Source organism: Mustela erminea, chromosome 6 (genome assembly GCF_009829155.1).
Source record: "Mustela erminea isolate mMusErm1 chromosome 6, mMusErm1.Pri, whole genome shotgun sequence".
NCBI lineage: Eukaryota > Metazoa > Chordata > Mammalia > Carnivora > Mustelidae > Mustela > Mustela erminea.
Window position 1 is genome coordinate 107,310,880 of NC_045619.1, and position 19,709 is coordinate 107,330,588.

Below are 19,709 nucleotides of genomic sequence, written 5' to 3' on the forward strand. Positions count from 1 at the left end.
ACCACTTTTACCAGGGCACTTGGTGAAGGGGCTCCCACAGCTACAGCCCAGCCTCAGAGAGGTGTTCCTGGAATGGGGCTACTGCAGTGTGGGTGGGGGATCTGGACCTAGGCCCGGGAGACCATACACTTGGTATTTTTCCAGAGGGGAGAGCAGCAGCATGTGTGGGGTGTGGATGCCGTGCCAAGTCCCTGTTTTACTGGGGCCATGTGAAGGTAGCTCTCACTCCCCCAACGTCTTCCCACCCTCATAATATTCCTCTTGGACCCAGTTGTCTCCTGAGCTGCCAGCCACCTAGTGGGAGGGACCCTGACTCAGCCAAGGGAATCCTGGGAGCTGGGGGTGCTTCCCCTCTCAGAATCCTTGCCCAGCCCTGGACATACTCAGAGGCGTTGAGAGCCAGCGCTGTCCAGTAGGCCTCCATGGGGGCGGTCACCACCGCGTCGAGCAGTACCTCCCGCACAAGCTCCTCGTCGCCTGGGGGCAAAATAAGAGACCAAACAACTTATTTCCTCCACGATGATGAACACAGCTCATCTGCCCTTACGAGGAATTCTGACCTCAGGGGATGAGATGTGCGTCATAAGTCCATGTCTGGGACTCATAGAACCATCTATATGAGCTAGAGGAAGTCATGTTGCTTCTCTCAGCCTTCACATATTCAATCCCAAACAATACGTGAGTAGGTCTAAGTGGTTTCTAATGCTCTTCCCAGTTCTGGTATTCTGAGAGGTTAGAACTCCCCCACACCTGTGACATTAGCCCTTGTCCTGACCCGGCCCCTTCTCTTCTCTGCTGCCATCCCTCTGCAACTTGGTCATCTCCCTCCCAGCAGGGAGGGCCTTTTGCCAGGTCTGTGAGTTTGAAATTGCCTCAGAGCCTCCATGCATGCTGTTCCTTGGTCTGGATGCTTCTCCCCTACTCTTTGCATGGGTGGTTCTTTTCCCTCTCTCCTTTTTAAAAAAAGTATTTACTTTTATTGAGGTGAAATCTACTTAACAAAATCCACCAATTTAAAGCATACACATCAGTGGCATTCAGTCCACTGACAATGATTGCAGCCGTCACCTCTGTCTATGTCCACATTTTTATCGCCCTCAAAGCCGATCCTGTGCCTGTGAAGGCAATGAGCAGCTCTTTTTCATCCTCCACGTGAGTAACAGGGTCTGACAGAGTCAGGCACAATAAGGGACCCCACACAGAGTCCTATTCATGGTACTTACCACAGTTTGGAATCCCTACATCTACACACATGCTTGCTTCTTTATGGTGTGGTTTCTCCACCAGATTACGAGCTCCCTGCAAGTAAGGGCCTCACCCATTTGGGCCATCTCTGTCGCTTCAGTGCCCACACCAGGCCTGGCCCAGAGTACGTGCTCAGTACAGATTTACTGATGGAGTGAATGCATGAATGCACAAATAAGTTGGGCCAGCATGGGACGCAAAGTCTTCTTTGGGGGTGATACTTATACGTCAGCAGGACCACTTCTTTTCCGAAGAGGAAGAAGAGGGACCCTACTGAGGGTGTGGCTGATTTCACCAGTTGCTTCTGTGTTGGGAAATTTAAGGTTAGCCTGAGAACGAGGCCCTGGAAAACACAGGCCACAGGCTACAAGACACCATCTGCTAGAAGACTCTCCTTTGCTAAGATGAGGACTTTGGGGGTACAGAGCATCAGTTACTGGCTTGGGGGCCCTCTGCTGGGTGGTGGTAGGGACAGATCTATGGGCAGGCTGAGGCCCTTACACTGTGTGTCTCTCTAGAGCGCTCCCAGTGCCAGGATGAAAGACATTCAAAGGGATCTGGGTCCCTGACATGGGGATACACCCATGCTGTCACAGTGCTAGGAGCACAGACAACCTCTTGACGCCAAAGTGAAAATCTCCCTGTTCTCTTTAAGTCATGGGTGAGTCTGTGGGATAAGGCTGCTTGGCAGTGAGTAAATTTCTCAGTGTCTCAGCCATGAAAAAGAGTGAAATCTTGCCATTTGCAACAACATGGATGGATCTAGAGAGTATAATGCTAAGTGAAATAAGTCAAAGAAAGACAAACACCATATGATTTCACTCACAGGTGCAATTTATGAAACCAAACAAACAAACAAAGAAAAAAGAGACAGACCCAAACAAGACAAAACAAAATAAAAACAACAGACTCCTAACTACAGAGAACAAACCGATGGTTACCAGAGGGGAGGTGGGTGGCAGGATGGGGGAAGCAGGTGACAGGGACTAAGAGGGTGCTTATCGTGATGAGCGCCATGTAATGAATAGAATTGCCTAATCACTGTGCTGTACACTTGAGATGAATAGAACACTGTATATTAATTACGCTTGAATAAAAAAAGGTTGATAATGATAATTAATGCAATAAAACATCAGTAATTCAGCACTTTAAAAAAACACATCAAGACCTTACACATCGAGGTTAGTGTATTTTTCTTCTGATTTCACTTTAAATTTGCTTATATAATTTTTGATAAGTATCATACTAAAACTTGTATGTAGTTAAATTTTTGAAAAAAAAGAAAAGAAAGGGGAAAAGAGAAAAAAAAGAAAATCTTCCGTGGGTGGGGCTGGCACTTACACTCGAGATCTGGGTCCTCCCCTGTCAGGAAGCGGACCACGGCCTCCAGCTGGCTGAGCTTCCGGTGGTCAGGGTCAATATCTGTGATGCAATAGATCCTGGAGCCCAGGAGAGTCAATGTCACCTCAGGAAAATTCCACCTTCTTCCCTCCCATTCTCTCTTCCTCCCGTACAGCGACTTTCCCACTTACCAGTCACTGGCCAGGGCCAGATCTGGGTGAAGCAAGTCGTGCAGGCCTGAAATCAAAGCTCACACTCAGTATGATGCTTGGTCGATGTGGTAAGGGTATGCGTCTCATTTGCTTACGAACAACTGCCAGGAAGCTTCTCTGGGGAAGGGCTGGGTTTTATTCTTTCTTATTCTTAGTCCCTCAATCCCTCAGGGAGGGACTCAACCGCTATGCTGGTGGTGGGTTTGTACATCTGTACAAATGCCTTTGTCCACGTTGCTCCTGCTTCCTGAAATGCTTTTTCTTCCCATTGCCTCATGTCCAAATCTCACCTATTAGGTTCTCTCTGAAAGGAGATAATACTTGGAAACCCGTGATTTTTGGCTTCAGTGGTTTCATTGTACCCAGCTGAGCTGAATGGTCCATTGAAAGAAGAGCCAGAGATGGGCCATGTGCGTTTTGTGTAATCTCTGTAGCCTCATGCTACCCCTCCACCAGCCGTGTGCTCGTTATGTGTTTGTGGATTGAATAAGTGAAGAACAAAGGCCCTACAGAGCACCTACTCAGTCCTCAAGAAGGTGGCGTGGATGTCCAGGGAGTTTGGTCATTTTGGGGACAGTGGGAGACCGAGAAGGAGAGACGTCCAACATCACGGATGTTGTTGTGAAAGAGCAAATGCAGGGATCCGGATCACATGGGAGCACGGGGCTGGGCACAAGGGTCTGCCAGGGACAGCTCCCAGAAAAGCGACATCTATATTGGGACGTGAAGAGTGGGTCCAAACTTAGATGGGATGAGAGGGTGGGCCCTGGAGAGGAGAGCTTTTCAAGGGAAGACCTTGAAGCTTAGTGCATGGAGAAATGACTCCCCCCCCCCCAAAATTCAGAAGGCCACTGAAGGTCCTTTAGCAGTGACACAATGTGATCTGGCATTTCTAAATAGGTTCCTCTGGCAGAGATTTACAGGAAGGGAGAGGTGGGAGACCAGTTGGAGGCTGCTGTGACCGTTCAGGGGAGAGGTGACAATGACGGGTGGCAGAGAGACGGATGGATGAGACGCACTCAAGAGATGGTGAGGGAAGAATGGACAGAATTTGACCATTAGAACTGTGACCCCACTGTCTCAAGACTTCCTGAGACATCCCTGAGCCCTGGGTATTGGTTTTGTGCTCTCAAGGTTCTCAGGCAACTGGAAGTCAAGAGCACGCTGGGTTAGGGAAGGTGGGGCCCTTCTCTCCCATCCTCCCCCCGACCCGGGTTTCTCACGGCCCCTCTCAGTTCATGTCTTGTAAGCTCCCTGTTATGGGTTGAGCTATGTCCCCCGAAAAGATATGTTGAAGTATGAACCCCAGTCTTTGTGAATGTGACTCTATTTGAAAATGGGGTCTCGGCACATGTAGTCAAGTGAAAATGAAGCCGTTAGGGTGGGCTCCGACCCGGGATGCCTGGTGTCCCTCTATAAGGCTCAATTAGAGACCCACAGAGGGAGAAACCCTGTGATGAGGACAAAGGCTGCAAGTCAAGGAATGCCTGGGGCTCCCAGGAGCTAGCGAGGCCAGGAAGGATCCTGCCCCGGAGGGTCAGAGTGGGCAGATTTCCAGAACTGTGAGAGAATTCATTTCTGGTTTTTAAGCCCACCAGTTTGCAGTGCTTTGGTGTGGCCGTCCTAGCCAGCTTCTGTGGATTTGCTCCTTTGTTCTTCCCCACCTCCTCTGCCATGCCCTCTGACAGGTGAAGTGCAGTTTTGTCCAGAGAAACACCTCCCTTCGAGGCCTTCCTGCTCTGCTCCAGCAAAGCTTCCCACGAGGGCTAGTCCTAGGCTGAGTTGAGTTTGACAAATGACCCACAGATCCTGCACAACCTGCAGATCCCCTCCTGGCTAGGCAGCCCCGCTCTGAGAGTCGCTCTCAAGTCCCGGACCTGGGAGCCTTCGGCTCTGCGCCGGGTTGGCCCTGCTCAGTGCCCAGGGAGAATCTGCATTTCCCTCTACGATGCCCATCAGTACTTGCCACACACCCACCGTCTTCCACAGATGTGTTCCCCAGGAGGATGTATTCTCCGTGGCCCCGGGACAGCACCACTCCCAGGCTGTGGGGAGAACAGAGAACGAGCATGTTCAGCGACAGCAAGAGCCAAGGGGCACCTGGCCCACCTCCCTCCTTACAGTCACTTGAGGTTTGTGAGCTTTCTGCCCCGACAAGTGGCCTGCAGGACAAGATTTTGCCCTTGGCTTTGCAGGTCGTCCCCTCTAGAACTGTTCTATTCTTTTCATCGGCCTTTCTTCCTGAGAAGGACCCTGTACATTCTCTAGGACAGGAGCCCCCTTGGCTCCCATTTTAGTCAAGAGTCATCCCAGAGCTTTCAGGGACCTCCTGAATTGTGAGAGGTTTCTGTATCCCACGGGTCCCACAAACAGGAAAGCCCTTTCCTGCCTGGTGAATCCCACAATGCCGTCCTCTCTATCCTGGTAGAACACTGCTTTTAATATTTGCTGAACATCTGAATCACTTGGGGAGCTCTAAAAGATACTAGTGCTGGGGCCCCACCCCAGAAACTCTGAGTCTACTGGTTTGGGGCATTGGCAACTTTGCAAAACTCCTCAGGTATCCTAATGAGCAGTCTAGGCTGAGCAGGAGAGAAATGAGAAATGAGGCGATTCAGAGATGCAGTCTACTTGTTTACTAATCTGTATAATTCCTCAAGTTGAATACGAGTTGGAAGGAACCTAAGACAATTTCGAATTCCATCTTTCATCTTACCATTGCTTACATTGCATCGCTTGAAGATCCTCTGTCCTCACCGACCACAAAGAAAGAGCTATTATTTCCTTTTACAAAGGCCTCCTTCTACAGGCAAGAATCGAAGGCCAAGTGCAGTTGAGTACCTTAACTAAGGTCACACAGCCTGCTGGAGGTGGGCTTGGGACCCAGCCCGGGCAGTCTGGCTCCACCCTTGCACAGAAGGATTCACCCGCAGAGTGCGTCTAGAACTTGTTTCCTGCAGGCAAACCTGTTTTTTTTTTTTTTTTTTTCCTTTGGGTTACCACAAAAATTGCCAACTAAATCGAAATAAACTCATTACCCTGATGGGAGAGCTCTGCCCTGAGTGGTGGGTATTTACATTCCAACCACTGCTCCCCCTTCCACACAAAACGGGGGCCCCCCTCACCTGAAAGGTGTGTCACTGATGTCTGTGAAGAAGTAATCGTTGGTCAGGAAAAGAACTCTCTTCTACAAGAAAGAAGGAAAAAGGGTGTTTGCTGGGGAGAGGAATGCCTGATCACGACTCCCACCTCCTCATCGAATGCCTTGGGGTTTCATCGCCTCTGTGCCTCTTCCCTCACCTCTGAACCCTCACCTCTGACCCCTCACCTCCAACTGCCAAGGACATGCCTTACCTTGTTGATGCCACAGGCAAGACTGTCCACCAGGCCCAGCAAGCTGCGGCCACGGGGGCTGCCTGACGAAGGGACAGCATGTGCTGTCCCAGAAAGTGGCTGCCAGCCACATGCGGCTATCGCTTGAAACGTGTGCCTGGGGCACTGAAGTTTTACGTTTTAGATAACTGAGTGAATATACATTGAAATTTAGATAGCCAATGTGGCTAGTGGCTACTGTATCGGGCCGTGCAGGATGGCATGGATAGCGACACTGGGGCTCACATGGGACGGGAGAGGAGACCGCCAGCTGGTGTATGACCCACCTACAACCTCCCCCTTTCTGGAATACAACCAAGGGGGAGGGGGCAGTGGTCCCTCCACGAAACCCCTTCTAGTGCCACATGCCCCTTTCATAGAGTCCTTTTCCTTGCAAAGCTGCCATATTTTGGGCTTCAGCTGAATTTGTGGAAGTGAGGGCATCAGAGAAGGCAGAGTGGGGGTTGGGCACCTGACGATGGGGACTGAAGGCCAGCTCGGCCACTTCCAGGCTGTGTGATCTCAGGTGAGTGACTTCACAGCTCTGAGCATTAGAGCGCTTGCTCGTAAGTCAGGACTGACAACAGCACCCGGCAGTGCCTAAGGTTGCTGTGAGGTTGTGAGTGTTTTTCACGGATGGGTGTGGGTCCAGGGAAGAGCCAGGTTTGCTCTGGGCTCTGAAGTTCTGTGGAAGGTCCTATCTGCTTATGCCACTGGGAAAGCTGTGGGCTGTGGTTGCCTCCAGAGCTGTTCTTATTCCCTTCACTTCTTCCTGGCTTCTCTTTCATTTTGGAAATGAGAGGAAGATGTCAGAAGGGGACACAGCGGGAGTGGGGTGACACAGAAAGGTTTGTTTCTATAGGAAACCGGTTTTAGACTAAACTCGAAAGAACCGTTCTCCAGCTCTGGCCTCATCCCACGGGCTGCCCTCCTGCTTCCTCTGCCTCTGTCAGCTCCTCTCTGCAGTCTCCCTCCCTCCCAGCCGTCCTGGGCAGTCGGGATGGGAGCCAGCGGGACTGTGATGACCTTGGGAGCCCTGCCAAGGTGGGGCTGGCTTGAGTGTCTAAACTGATGATCTCTTTAATTTTTCCTTTTTTTTTTCACTTATTAAAGAAAAAGGCAAAATGCATGGATCTTTAGTATGTTCTTCCAGTAGTTTTGATAAATGTGTACAGCCATGTAGTTACCTCCCCAATCAAGATATGGAGTGTTTGTCCCCAGGAAGTCTCTCTGCCTCCTTCCCGTCCAGCCCCATCCACCCTCCAAGGGTCAACTCTGTTCTGAACTCTACGGCCTTAGATTACGTTGGACTGTTCTCACGGTGTGTGCTTCTTTGGGTCTGGCTTCTTCTGCATAACATAATGTCTTTAAAATCCATCGGTGTTGCGTCTGTCCGCAGTGTGTTTCCTTCTGTTGCCTAGGGGTGCGCTGATGTGTGGGACACTAGCTTGCCTTTGCACTCTCCTATCGATCGGTCCCTTAAATTTTAGCAGAAGGTATGGAACGGAATCTGATTGCAGTTTGAGTTTGCATTTCCTTGATGACGGGTGACGCATGTTTTCATGTGTATATCTTCGTTTGGGAAGGTTCTGCTCAAGTATTTTGCCCATTTTTTTATTGGGTTGTTAGTCTTTTTGTTAACAATCTGTAGGAGCTCTTTATGTATTCTGCACACAGTCTGGGCCTTACTTTTTCATTTTCTTAATGGCGTCTTTTAATGAGCAGAGCTTACTTCATTTGATGAGGTTCAGTATATCACATTTTATGTTTGGTGCTTTTAGCGTTTTGTCTAAGAAATCTTTGGATAACTTCAGGTGGTAAAGATTTTCTATGTTTTCTTGTAGAAGACTTCCAGTTGTAGCTTTTACCCTGAAGACTAGGATCGATCTCCAATTAATTTTTCTATGTGGTGTGAGATATGGCTCACCATTTATTTTCTTCATACATTTTATACAGTAGGTTCAGCACCATTTGTTAAAAGGACTTTCCTTCCTCCATTGATCCGACAAGCTGTCTTTGTTGAAACTCAGTTGATAATGTGAGAGTTTATTCCAAGATTCTCCATCCTTTTGTCTATTCTTGCATCACTACCCCCTGCTTGGCTGCTGTAGCTTTAGAGTCAACTTTGAAATCCTGTAGTACGAATCATCCAAATTTGTTCTTGTCTGGGCATTTTAGGTCCTTTGCAGTTGCATGTAAATTTTAGAATTACTTCCTCCTGAAGTCTGTTTACATTTTGATATGTGGGCGCCTGGGTGGCTCAGTGGGTTAAGCCTTCAGCTCAGGTCATGGTCTCAGGGTCCTGGGATCGAGCCCCACATCAGGCTCTCTGCTCAGCAAGGACACTGCTTCCTCTTCTCTCTCTGCCTGCCTTTCTGCCTACTTGTGATCTCTGTCTGTCAAATAAATAAATAAATAAATAATCCTTGAAAAACCTCATTTAAATTTTGATATGGGATTATGTTGGATCTACACATTAGTTTAGAGAAAATGGATGGCATGGCAATATTGATAACAACTTGTAAACACGAATATATTTTTCTACTCATTTAATTTATTTTGACATTCTTTCTGCAGTGTTATGTAGTTTTCAGGCAGAGATCATTTATGACTTTGTTAAATTTATTCCTAAGTATTTTATGTTGTTTGAGGCTATTGAAATTGGAACTTAAAAATAATTTATTTCCAATCATTCGTTGACAATTAGAAATAAATAAATAAATAATACAATTTATTTTTATAGTATTGGACAATTGAAAATATATATGTATATATACATATATATGTGTATATATATTTATTTTATGTGTGTGTGTATGTGTATATATATATATAACATGCAATTGATTTTTATAGTATTGACCTTGTGTTCTGTCAACTTGCTAAATTTACCTGTTAGTTGTATTGCCGATTCTTGGAATTTTCTACGTAAACCATCATCTCATCTGTAAATCCAGACAGTTTTTACCTCTTCCTTTCTAATTTTTGTGCCTTTTATTTTGTCTCCTTGCCTTATGGCAAGGATAGGTCCTGGCAGTGTCCAGTGCAAAGTTGAACAGAGGTGGTGAAAGCAGGCATCCTTCTCTTGTTCACATTTTTAGGGAGGAAGTATTTAATATTCCATTACTTAAAGTTAGCCTTTTCATAAATGCCTTTCATCAGATTGAAGAAATTTCCTTTTGTTTTCAGTTAAATTTTGTCAAACACTTTTTTAGCATCTATTGAGATGACCATATGGCGTTACTCTCTTACTCTGTTAATGTAATGAATTACATTGATTGACTTTTTTGACTTCCATTCTTGGGATAACCCCACCATGTGCTATTGTTGTCATGCATCTTTTACTTCTGTATGTTATAAGCCCTGTATGTATGTTATACAAGGTCAAAATTTTTGTCTAACATAGATTTTTTTTTGAGCGATTAAAAAAATAAAGTCATATTAATATGCTCATTTACCATTTCCAGAGCCATTTGTTTCCTCATGTAGATCTGAATTTCCATCTGTGTCATTTTTCTTCAGCATGAAGGACTTCCATAAGCATTTCTTATAGTGCAGGTCTGACAGTGATAAACTCTGTTGTATTTTTTTTTTTATACGAAAATGTCTAAATACACATCTTGTTGGAAGGATATTTTCTCCATACATAGACTTTTGGGTTGACAGTTTTTTCTTCCTTTGGCATTAAAATTTTTTATTTTATTGTTTTTGATGAGAAGTCAGCCATCATTCTATTATTGTTTCCCTCTAGCTTCTTTTAAGATTTTCTGGCGTAGGTGTATTATGGTGAGCCTAGTTGTGGCTTCTTTTTCTTTTTATCCTGCTTGAGGTTTGCTGAAATTTTTATATCTGTTGGGTGATGTTTTTCACAATAGTCAGGATATTTGGAGCATTATTTTTTCAAATACTTTCTGTTCCATTCCTTCTGCCTTCTTTTGGGACTCCAAGGACATATGTCAGACTATACATAACTGAGGGAGAATTTTTTTTCAAAAATTTTTTCAAAATTTTCTTTGTTCTTCAGAATGGATAATTTCTATTTATCTGTCTTCAAATTCACTGTCCCGTTTTCCTCCAATCTGCTGATAAGCCATCCAGTGAAAATTCCATTTCAGATATTGTACTTGTCAGTTTTAGAATTTCCACTTGGTTCTTGTGGTGGTTTTATACTGTGTCAAATTAACAAAGCTGGAACTACATTTCCAGACTCACTTCCCTGTCTGGTTCCAAAATAGGCCTACTCAAAGAGATTTTCATGAGGTTTATAAGGCAGAAGTGAAGCAGCACCATTTTACATGCTACAGGTAAGTCTAGCATATCAAGCACTTGCAACTTGCTCTGAGCTGTTGGCTCACCTTCTTGGCGTGGGGCAGCAGCCAGAATCAAAACTTCCCCAGCTGCCACTAGACCTCCTCCTTCAGTTTCCCTGAGATCGGAGCCTGGTGATTGTCTGGCTCCATGTGAAAGGCACTTGCTCTTTCTTGGAGACTACCCACACCATTGTGATAATTGTGATTGGAGGTAGTAAGAGACAGGTGTGGGTTTTAGCTGTCTTCAGGGTTCCTATTTTTCCTCATAGGTTTCAGTTTCTTCTTGTTTTCTTTTGCATTCCGTCCACCTTTCCTTTTAAACTGCTGACCCTACTGACCTATGATGACCTCACGCTCACCACTCAATGCAGAGACACCAGTCTCACAGACTTCTCTACCAGAAATGACAGTCTTGTAATGTTTAACTCCTGGAGTAAAGCCCTATATCCATATCACTTGTAGCGGACTTAGTTCTTTGATCAAACCCCAACCATTTCTCTGCTGAAATTCTCCATCTAGTCACTCATCTGGTCATCTTTTAACTTCTTGTGCATATTTATCACACCTGCTTTTAAGTCCTTCTAATTCTGGTCATCTGTAGGTCAGTTTCTAAGACTTTTTTTTTTTTCTCTTGACTATGTGTTACATTTTCCAGTTGCTTCAAGGGTCTGATAATTTTTATTGCACACTGGCTATTGCAAAGAATAGGCTGGAGATCTTTGTCTTCCTCTGGAGAATGTTGGTTTCTATTTTAATCAGTGGATAAATAATTGGCTGATCACCTTGAGCAAGTGGAGGCTTAGATTTACATTATTGTTAGGGTGGATCTGTTTTAACTTTGTCTTTAGGTCTAGAGTAGATCTCCTGGTCTTGGGACATTGTCTGTACTCCTAAAGTGTAGCATCTTCTGTGCTTTCAAAGAAATTCCTGAGCTATTTACCAAGCCTCTTCACGTTGGTGTGACTCCAACTCCAAACTACCTTCACTACCATCGATAGCAGTTGAAATCCTTATTCTGATTTTCGGCTCTTCAACTGTTGCTTTCCACTGGGTACTTAATATTCTCCCCTGTGTATATGTAGTTTAAGGTCAGTCAAGAATTTAAGGGGAGTTTGTATGCATATGTTAGGGCCAGCCCACCTGTGGATCCCTCATTTCTAGGATGCCTTCCTTCATGGTCAGACATTCTGAGAGCCCGAATTCTATTCTCTGATACTTCAAGGTGGTAATTATAACTTTTTTCTTGAATCGTAACTCTTTCATTTAAACAGACTGGGGCATGCCCTTCAGAAAAGAAAATCCCACAAAAATGAGTATTTCACCCAGTGTAGTTCTCTTGATTCAAAAATTGAAACCTCTTCAACCCTTGTTTCTGCCTGCTTTTAGTCATTTTCATATGCCCTTAAATGTTTGTTTTTTATATTTAGTCTAAATTTATAGTTGTTACGTGCTGGAGGATTAGTCTATTGCAAACTATTCATAGTTTGCAATATGAGTACTGCATAACTGGAATCATAACTGCGAATCTTTAAAGGCTGAGGCAAAAGGAAGAGAGAAGGTATGGGGGTTTTGTTGAATCCCCATTAAACAGAAAGAGAGGACTGGAGAGGTTTGGAAGATGAGAGTGAAGAGGCATCAGAACAGTCTCCCCCTTTAACAGATTGCCTCCCTTTGCTGTAAAAAACAGTGTGTGAGTGAGTGAATGAGTGTGTGACAAAGAGAGAGAATTTAAAAATGCCACAGAGCACTCTAATCTTGTCCCTCTGAATCCAATGCATAGGGATTAGAAAGCACTAGAGGAACATGGGGCAAAGCTGCCCTAACTACCTGTGCCAGTTGCTGTGTGTGTGTGTGTATCATATGCCCAATTTAGCAGGGCTAACTTGGAAGAACCTGAAAGCTAGTAAAGAAATCTCCCTCCCTCACTGCTAATTATTTGTTCTAAACTATCAAACAACATGAAAAGGATAAAAAGAGCCTTGGATAAGATGCTCCAGGATATGGTGATTATCTGTTTTTTCTTTTAAGTGTGTCCCAGGACATTTGACCAGGATACTACTGGTGGGTTAGACATTATGACACCGTTTACTGGTTCACATTTTGGGAAAAACAGCCTGTATCCAAATGGCAAATAGGAGGCCTGCAGGCCAAAGCTGGACTCCTTACGAGTTTGAGATCCTTGATATCAGCCCATATAGTGTTTTTAATACTTTTGGAATTAAATGCATAACATTAAAAAATATGGATTCTTAGCTGTCTTCTTTAGATGGCACATGTAACATTTCAGTTCCCAGCATCTGCAGTACCAAGACTTGTCTGTTTCTCTTACTCACATTTCTGAACATGGCCTATCTGAATTGATCTATGGGAAGTAAGGATTCACGTTATATCCCCTAAAGAAAACAACAAAACAGGTCACCACCTTTCAGGATGATAACAGATATTCCCACAATGCTTTAAGAAAGCATTCCTTTGGCTTAGGATTGTAGAGTATTTCTACTGAGGCACAAGCTTGTGAGGTGAGACAGGCCACTGAACTGAGAGGGCTGGGGTAGACTGGCAGGCAAGAACACGACAGGACTGTCTGCAGCTCTTAAAAAGAGAAGACATGTAGGGCAGACAGAGCAATCGGCAAAGAACAAAATGTAGCAACACTGGGGAGGGTGGCATCATAATAGATCAGAGGAGTGAGAGGCTGGATACTGCTGCAGTGGTCTTACAGCTAAACATCCGACACTCACAGTGCAGGTGCAGCAGCTTCTGAGCATGGAAGTAAAGAGAGGAAAGATTAGAGAGTTGAGTTATGCTATAATGAGGCAGAGGAAGAAGAAAAGACCATGAATTTTAAAGATGGAAATAGAATTCTAAAGAGACACTCTTGGGAAATCTTTGAGCTAGAGATTGAGTAGAGAATTCAGGGCCACTCCTACAGAAAAGCTTTATGCATTAGTGATTAAGAGTACGTGGTTTAGAATCAGACACATGTGGGCTTTGCAATTAATCATCTGGGTGACTGGGCAAGCTTTTAGTTTCTCTGAATTTCCTCATCTATGAAATGGGAGTTAGGATAGTACGTACTTCACAGACCTGTGAATGTTGAGGAGATACTAACAAAGTGCTGAGTCCAGTTTCTAATAAACGTTAGCTACCGTTATTAGTAGTAGTAATAGTAATTACAGTAGTCATACCATGAACACCTATGTGCTATGAAATGCACATCTCCCTCATAATCGTGATCAGCATTACCCAAGAGCTTTTGTTAAATTACAGTTCAACCTTGGTGTTTTATTAGCAGCAACGAACACATTTCAAAGGGATGAGCAGTGCTCACTTCAGCAGCACATATACTAAAATATCAAAGGGATGAGCAGAAATTTGAGGAGAGGTTCAGACTGGATCTGGTTAGAACTCTCTCTTGGTGGCTCTGAGAAGCATGAAGGCAACATGAGAACACAGGGCACTGGGAGGAAAGGATGGAGGACACACAGTGCCTACTTCATAAGTTGGTCTGAATTACATATAGTATAGCCATACTTCAATCTGTCTGGAAGTTGCCTTCTGCCATGTGTATGTTAAAATTTTCACTATAGCTACCTTAAATGCTTTGGCAGGGCTGGGTTAGGGAAGAGCTCCCTTGTGCATTTATATGCAAGAGTCTGTTGGGATAAAAGTGGAACTGCATGGAAGAAACCTCTACTTTTTTTGGATTAGGGGAAGGAGCTTCTGTAACTTGTGGCCTGACATCACTGATGTTGCCCAGTTTGCCTAATGGAGGCCCTTCCCAGTCCAGAGCTTATAAAAAGCAGGCAGATGCCACATAAATCAGATACTGGTCCCAGGGAAATTCAGCCCATGTGTCTAAAGGGAATGCAATGAATTGCTTTTCCTTTCCAATGCTTTCTTGTTTGGCTTCCATGGAGGTTTGTGTTTGTGGAAGAACTTGGGTCTAATTGTTGCAGACAGATGCCTGTGTTCTTTTAGCTGAGGCAGATGGGCAACAAGAGGAGGAGGTGGGGGTGGTTGTGAGGGAGGAGGTGACATTTGTAAATATGTCAAGGGACAATGCAAATTCAGCATAAATGCAGTGGAACCTTTTAAATGAGAAGATGAAATGATCTTTTATAAATGATGCACCGATCTGGGAAGATAGCAATGGCATCAGTGAAGGCACTGATTCTTGACCATCTGTAGTGACAGTGGATTATTTTTAACCTCTTCCCATATAACATGATTAACAAGAGTTGCTGACAATTTGCAAAATTAACTATCACTTTCCCTCCTTCCATTATAAACAAAAAAAGGGCCGCATAGCAGGCAGCAGTAGGAAGAAAGAAGAGTTGTAAATGCCTTGAGCTAACCTACTGCTCAGTAGTCTCAAAAGAACTGACCAGATCTTGGCCAAATGTATCTCTGGGGTTGATGCACACTATGACCTACTGTCTACAACAAACACTCAAGTCTTAAGCTCTAGTTCAGGTAGGCTCAAATCCCTTCTGACCACCCCAAACCTCAGTCAGTCGGGATGCTGCCTTCCTGGAACCAGACCCTGGTTCTTTCCTTTGAGCATCTTACCCCTTTGTCCAGTGGAACCTTCACGTCCATAGAGAGAGAACCTGTTTCCCCATTGATCATGGCTGTTCTGAGCTTCAAGAGGAAAGATAATGGTATTAGTCCCCTGGCTCACACTGGAGGGTAGAAGGCACTGAGCTTTATTGACCGGACTGCAGGTGATCCTTAGGAATATTTCCAGCTCTTCCCTCTTTCCTTTAAGCAGAATACCAGGAGGGAGTATCGACCTGATTCTAGCTAGTTTTATTTAGCTTATAATTCCAGATCTTCACCAAAATAATGCTCCCAAGTACTTTGATGTATGAGAGAACATGGTGTCATAATACTGAGACATAATTTCCTCTAGAATGAGTACTGACCACCCTCCCCAAATCAGACTGAAACACCACTGGAATTCAACCTCTGTGGCTTATAGACATGGCTCCTTCCACCTCAGCCCTCCCTGAGACTCAGGAAGAGACTATTACGTTGTTATAGTTGTTGGAAGGATTGCCCATTACGGAAACTGCTTCTGGTTTGGGATTGGAAAGCCTCCCCTGAGAGGAAGAGAGTGGGCCCAGAGCTCACGGCCCCGCAGCTGGCTTCTGTGCTGGCTATGGAGCCACACTCGCTCCTCCTTCCTCTGCTTTCCCTACTCACGGTTTCTGCTTGGTCTTCCCACTCCACTTCAGAGAGATCCACGCTGTTGTAGTTTGGTTTGGGTTTCAGTTTCTTCCCCTCTCTGTACTGGAGTGGGCAGTTTGGGGAGAAAGATGTGAGGTGAAACACGAGGCCCTGCTCAACTTTCATCTCTTCTCTGAAGCCTTACAGATATTTTCATCAAATCAAAGAATCTCAGGGATTCCTGAAGGCTATCTGGGCCACCCTTCTGCCGGAGGCAACATTTCCCTTCCTAACATTTGTGACAGATCACCTCATGGACTCTGAGTATTTCCCATGGTGAGGAGCTCCCTAATAGTGAGTCAGCTTGTCGTAGTTGGGACAGCTCTAATCATTAGGAAGCTCTTCCCCATACAGAGCTCAAGTCTGGGCCCCCTGTTACTTTTACCCATTGGCCTTATTCTTTCCTTGGAGCTACACTGCACGTTTTCCACCTGATGGCTGTTGAGGTTTTTGAAGGTGTTTGTTATTCCTGACTACACCTCTCCAAGCTAAACGCTCACAGGTTGCAGATGCCTCAACTCCCTCTGAATGGGCTCTACGTTGTCAATGTCACTCCCAGAATGGAGTGCCCAGGATGAACGTCCGTATTTCAGATGGGGTTCCGACCAGTGTGGTGTGTGCGTGCGACCTTCGTGGGCCACAATATCATATGGCTTTGCCTGCTACCTCTGATTCAGCTGGATTTCCAGGACAGCTACACTGCCCAGACAGCCAAAATGGAGTTCTCAGTCACTTAAGTGCCCTTGGCTTTCCTTGCATGGTACACTGTTAAACTACATCTTTTCAATACTATGCTTGAACACTGACTATTTTGCAGAGCTTTCCATGCATCCTAATATATTTATCTTGTTAGTTTCAGCCCATTGTTTAGAAGAGTACTTTCTGAATACGAATTTTCTCCTTTAATGTATTATCCATACCTTCCAGACTTTGTGTCATCTGGTTTCTGTGTTTTCGTCTTGTTGATAGAATTCTTGAATGGGACAAAGCCAAGGACAGACAGATTCCGTAGCGCCTAATGAAGGCCTCCCTCCAGCTCAACACAGAGCCATTCATCAAGTCTTTGAATGTTATTATTTCCTGGCCCTACCTTCCCTCCCTCCCTCCCTCTCTGCTACCAAGACAGATTATCGTCAAGTTATCTGCCACTAGGTTGGCAGCACTTCCCAGCTTTAGTTTAATAATAGATAAAAAAAGGAAAGGGATGGTTTATTATCAGGGTAAATTAAGAATTAATCAGAGGGTCTACTTTTAGCAGAATGAGGCCCCCAAAGATGCTCAAATTGTTGAAGTCCCCTATCACTGTGTATCGTGCTTCTGCCAGTTTTTATTTCTTTCCAGAAATTGTCACCCTCATTTCTTGCCTCTCTAGGAGGTCTGCACTATAACTGACACAGCAGTATTGTCCTTTCCTCCTCACCCACCCTTGGATGACATTCCATTCCTGGTCTTGCTGAGGCCTGTGCTCTTGACAAACAGCACTGCCCTACCATCTTTTATATCGACTCTCTTTCTTTTGAGTAAGGTGCAATATTCTGCATCATTGCTATTGTCTTATTCCTCATAATACTTGAAAGATCATCTCTAGCTCCTCTTGTTCAAACCATAATTCCACTTTGTATAACGGCTTATACTTCGAGCTCCAACGGAAAGATCTCAGGCCAACAGTACGGCTCTTGACCCTCTTTCAGTTTATTACTAGGCATATCCTCTATTACTTTTCTTTTTTAAACTTAAGTATTGTTCTCCTTAATACCTGTCACAAACTGATAGTGTTTCTTTAGGAAGCTCATTATGTTGGCTTTACATAGTGACGTTTATCATATGATAATGATCTACACAGTATTTTTCTCTAATTGTTTCATTTGTGTAAGTCTATTTGGGTATACCTTTTTTCCTTAATTAGACTATTACCTTCTGTTTATGGCATTCTCAGAGTGTTATAAGGTCAGCCCCCCAGTAGGCCCACAATATCAATTGATTGGTTGAAGTCTTATATTCATCTATATTATAGAGTTGTTGACAGGTGAGTTTCTGATCAGTGCCCTTTAATTTTACAAGTCAGCTCCATGATAGACCTTTTTCTCCCCTAGTGAGTCATTTTGTTGCCATTGGGGCTACCTCCTACAGAACCCACTGATACCAGTCAGTGACCCATTTTGGTTCAGATGCTTGCCCAGTAGAGTCTGAATTGGGAAGACAACACGGCTTCTAGTGTGCCCCGATCTCTCTACTATGAACCTCTACAGTTTTCCTTAAATAGCTCAATCAGTTGCTTTATGAACATTCAGTATCTATCTGAACCAAACTGGAATGACACGTGATTTGGCTGTTTTCTCCAAATGGCAACTGGAGCAGATGAGCCCCTTAGTAAGTTCTCACAAATTTACTCTGCTAGCTACTTTCTTCAGATGCCATCTCAATTCAGAGTGAGACTGAAAGGGGAAAGGGCTAAGGTTCCTGTAACTTCCCTCCCCCTGCTGGTCCCAGCACTCACACTGAGAAGTATGGTTACTATTGTCATCAATAGTGGCCAAGTACCATGACCAGAGGCAGCAGGGAGCTCCAAGTCTTGGAGGTAGAAGCTTTAGATAAAATGAAGCAACTTTCTCTCTTGGCTCTCAGTTGTTCAATCGACTGCATATGAAAATGCCCCAAGCCCCTCTATTAGTATGGAGGCAGACAGGAGCACTCGGGAACATAGCCCAAGACAAACTCAAGGAGTCATAGCTCTGCTGTCCCACCTCTCATGTGACTCTTTCCTTGCCATTATTGTTGTTAACTCAATGTTCACACTTCCTCATGTGGGGACCCTGAAGGTCTGATGATACCACTGTCAGGCTCCAAGAGGAGTGTGGTGTGACTGAGGCAGTGACAGGAACATAAGTGGCTTGTCCTTCAGGGAAAACTGTACATTTCATTACATGCCCTCTGGTCTGTTCATCAATTAGTTCATGAATTTTTGCTTTGTCTTTCCTGCTAGATTATAAACAATTTGAAGACAAGGACCATGACTTAATTTTTTTTTCTTATATTACTCTTTGTTTGGGTTCTTAAATGGAGCCCAGTGTGTGCTCATTGTTTTAACTGTTCTTATGAACTATCTCCAGATCCCATAGAGTTAAGATCCCAATGCAAATAAGATCTGTACCTACCAGGGGTCGGAGATCAGGATGTGAGAGAATATAGCCGTTGTTGGTGTTCAAAAAGGCATATCCATGCACTCCGAGCTGCCAAAACAACAGGGATTGAGGGGCATCAGACCTGTTGTTTGAGCTGGAGAACTGGAGCTAGCAAAAGGTCAGGCTGCAGGACAATTAAAGATGACAGCTCACAGTGGTGAGGTTCTCAAATAGGAATATTAACAGGGCCAGCACCATGCTACTAGCCATGAAGTTTGAATTTTTTCCTAAATTCTACTGTTTATAGCAGCTGTAATGATGCATATAATTACTTGACCTTTTTCCCACCACATGTTCTAGGTGCTTTGATGATATAATCTCACATGTTCTCCAAACAGGACTGCATGGCATGGAGGAGCAGATAGAAAAACCAAGGCACAAAGGGCCACAGAATGAGTCAGAGCTGGTGGTGACAAAGGGTCTCAGAAGTCCAAACCATTGCTCCCATGCTCAGTGCCTGCACTTCCCTGGCGGTGGGACGGCAGGGCCCCATCCCAGCTCTGAGCTTGGCTACGTTGCCTTCAGAGAGGCTCTGGAGCTGGGTAAGACAGCTCCAAGGGAGTCTGTGATCTCCACTCAGGCATCTGATCCAGGCTCACCTTGTAACGGGGTGCCAGCTTCATCAGCTCCCTCAGGGCCACATCAGAGCCCACCACACCCAGAAGAATGCCGTGGGATCGCTGGAAAGAAAAACATCAGGGTCAGGGGGGACCTGGCTTCCCTATGCACAGGATCAGACTGGACCCTCAGCTTTCCCAGAGCCTGGAAGAGGAAGCAAGCTGCTCAGGCCTTATATGACCCTTCTTCTGCAACTG

The 19,709-nt window shown here is 44.9% G+C and overlaps 1 protein-coding gene across 1 annotated transcript in view; it reads right to left on the reverse strand.

The window, feature by feature from the left end:
- The window catches only part of CACNA2D4 (calcium voltage-gated channel auxiliary subunit alpha2delta 4), a 112,378-nt gene that overhangs the window by 54,506 nt on the left and 38,163 nt on the right, over positions 1 to 19,709 (reverse strand). The window contains exons 15-23 of the mRNA XM_032349227.1: positions 19,494 to 19,574; positions 18,868 to 18,942; positions 15,689 to 15,775; positions 15,053 to 15,124; positions 5,924 to 5,985; positions 4,776 to 4,843; positions 2,778 to 2,823; positions 2,587 to 2,684; positions 384 to 477 (exon numbers count right to left, since the gene is read on the reverse strand). Coding sequence (XP_032205118.1) covers positions 384 to 477; positions 2,587 to 2,684; positions 2,778 to 2,823; positions 4,776 to 4,843; positions 5,924 to 5,985; positions 15,053 to 15,124; positions 15,689 to 15,775; positions 18,868 to 18,942; positions 19,494 to 19,574 — 683 coding nt within the window. The remainder of the gene's footprint in view (positions 1 to 383; positions 478 to 2,586; positions 2,685 to 2,777; positions 2,824 to 4,775; positions 4,844 to 5,923; positions 5,986 to 15,052; positions 15,125 to 15,688; positions 15,776 to 18,867; positions 18,943 to 19,493; positions 19,575 to 19,709) is intronic.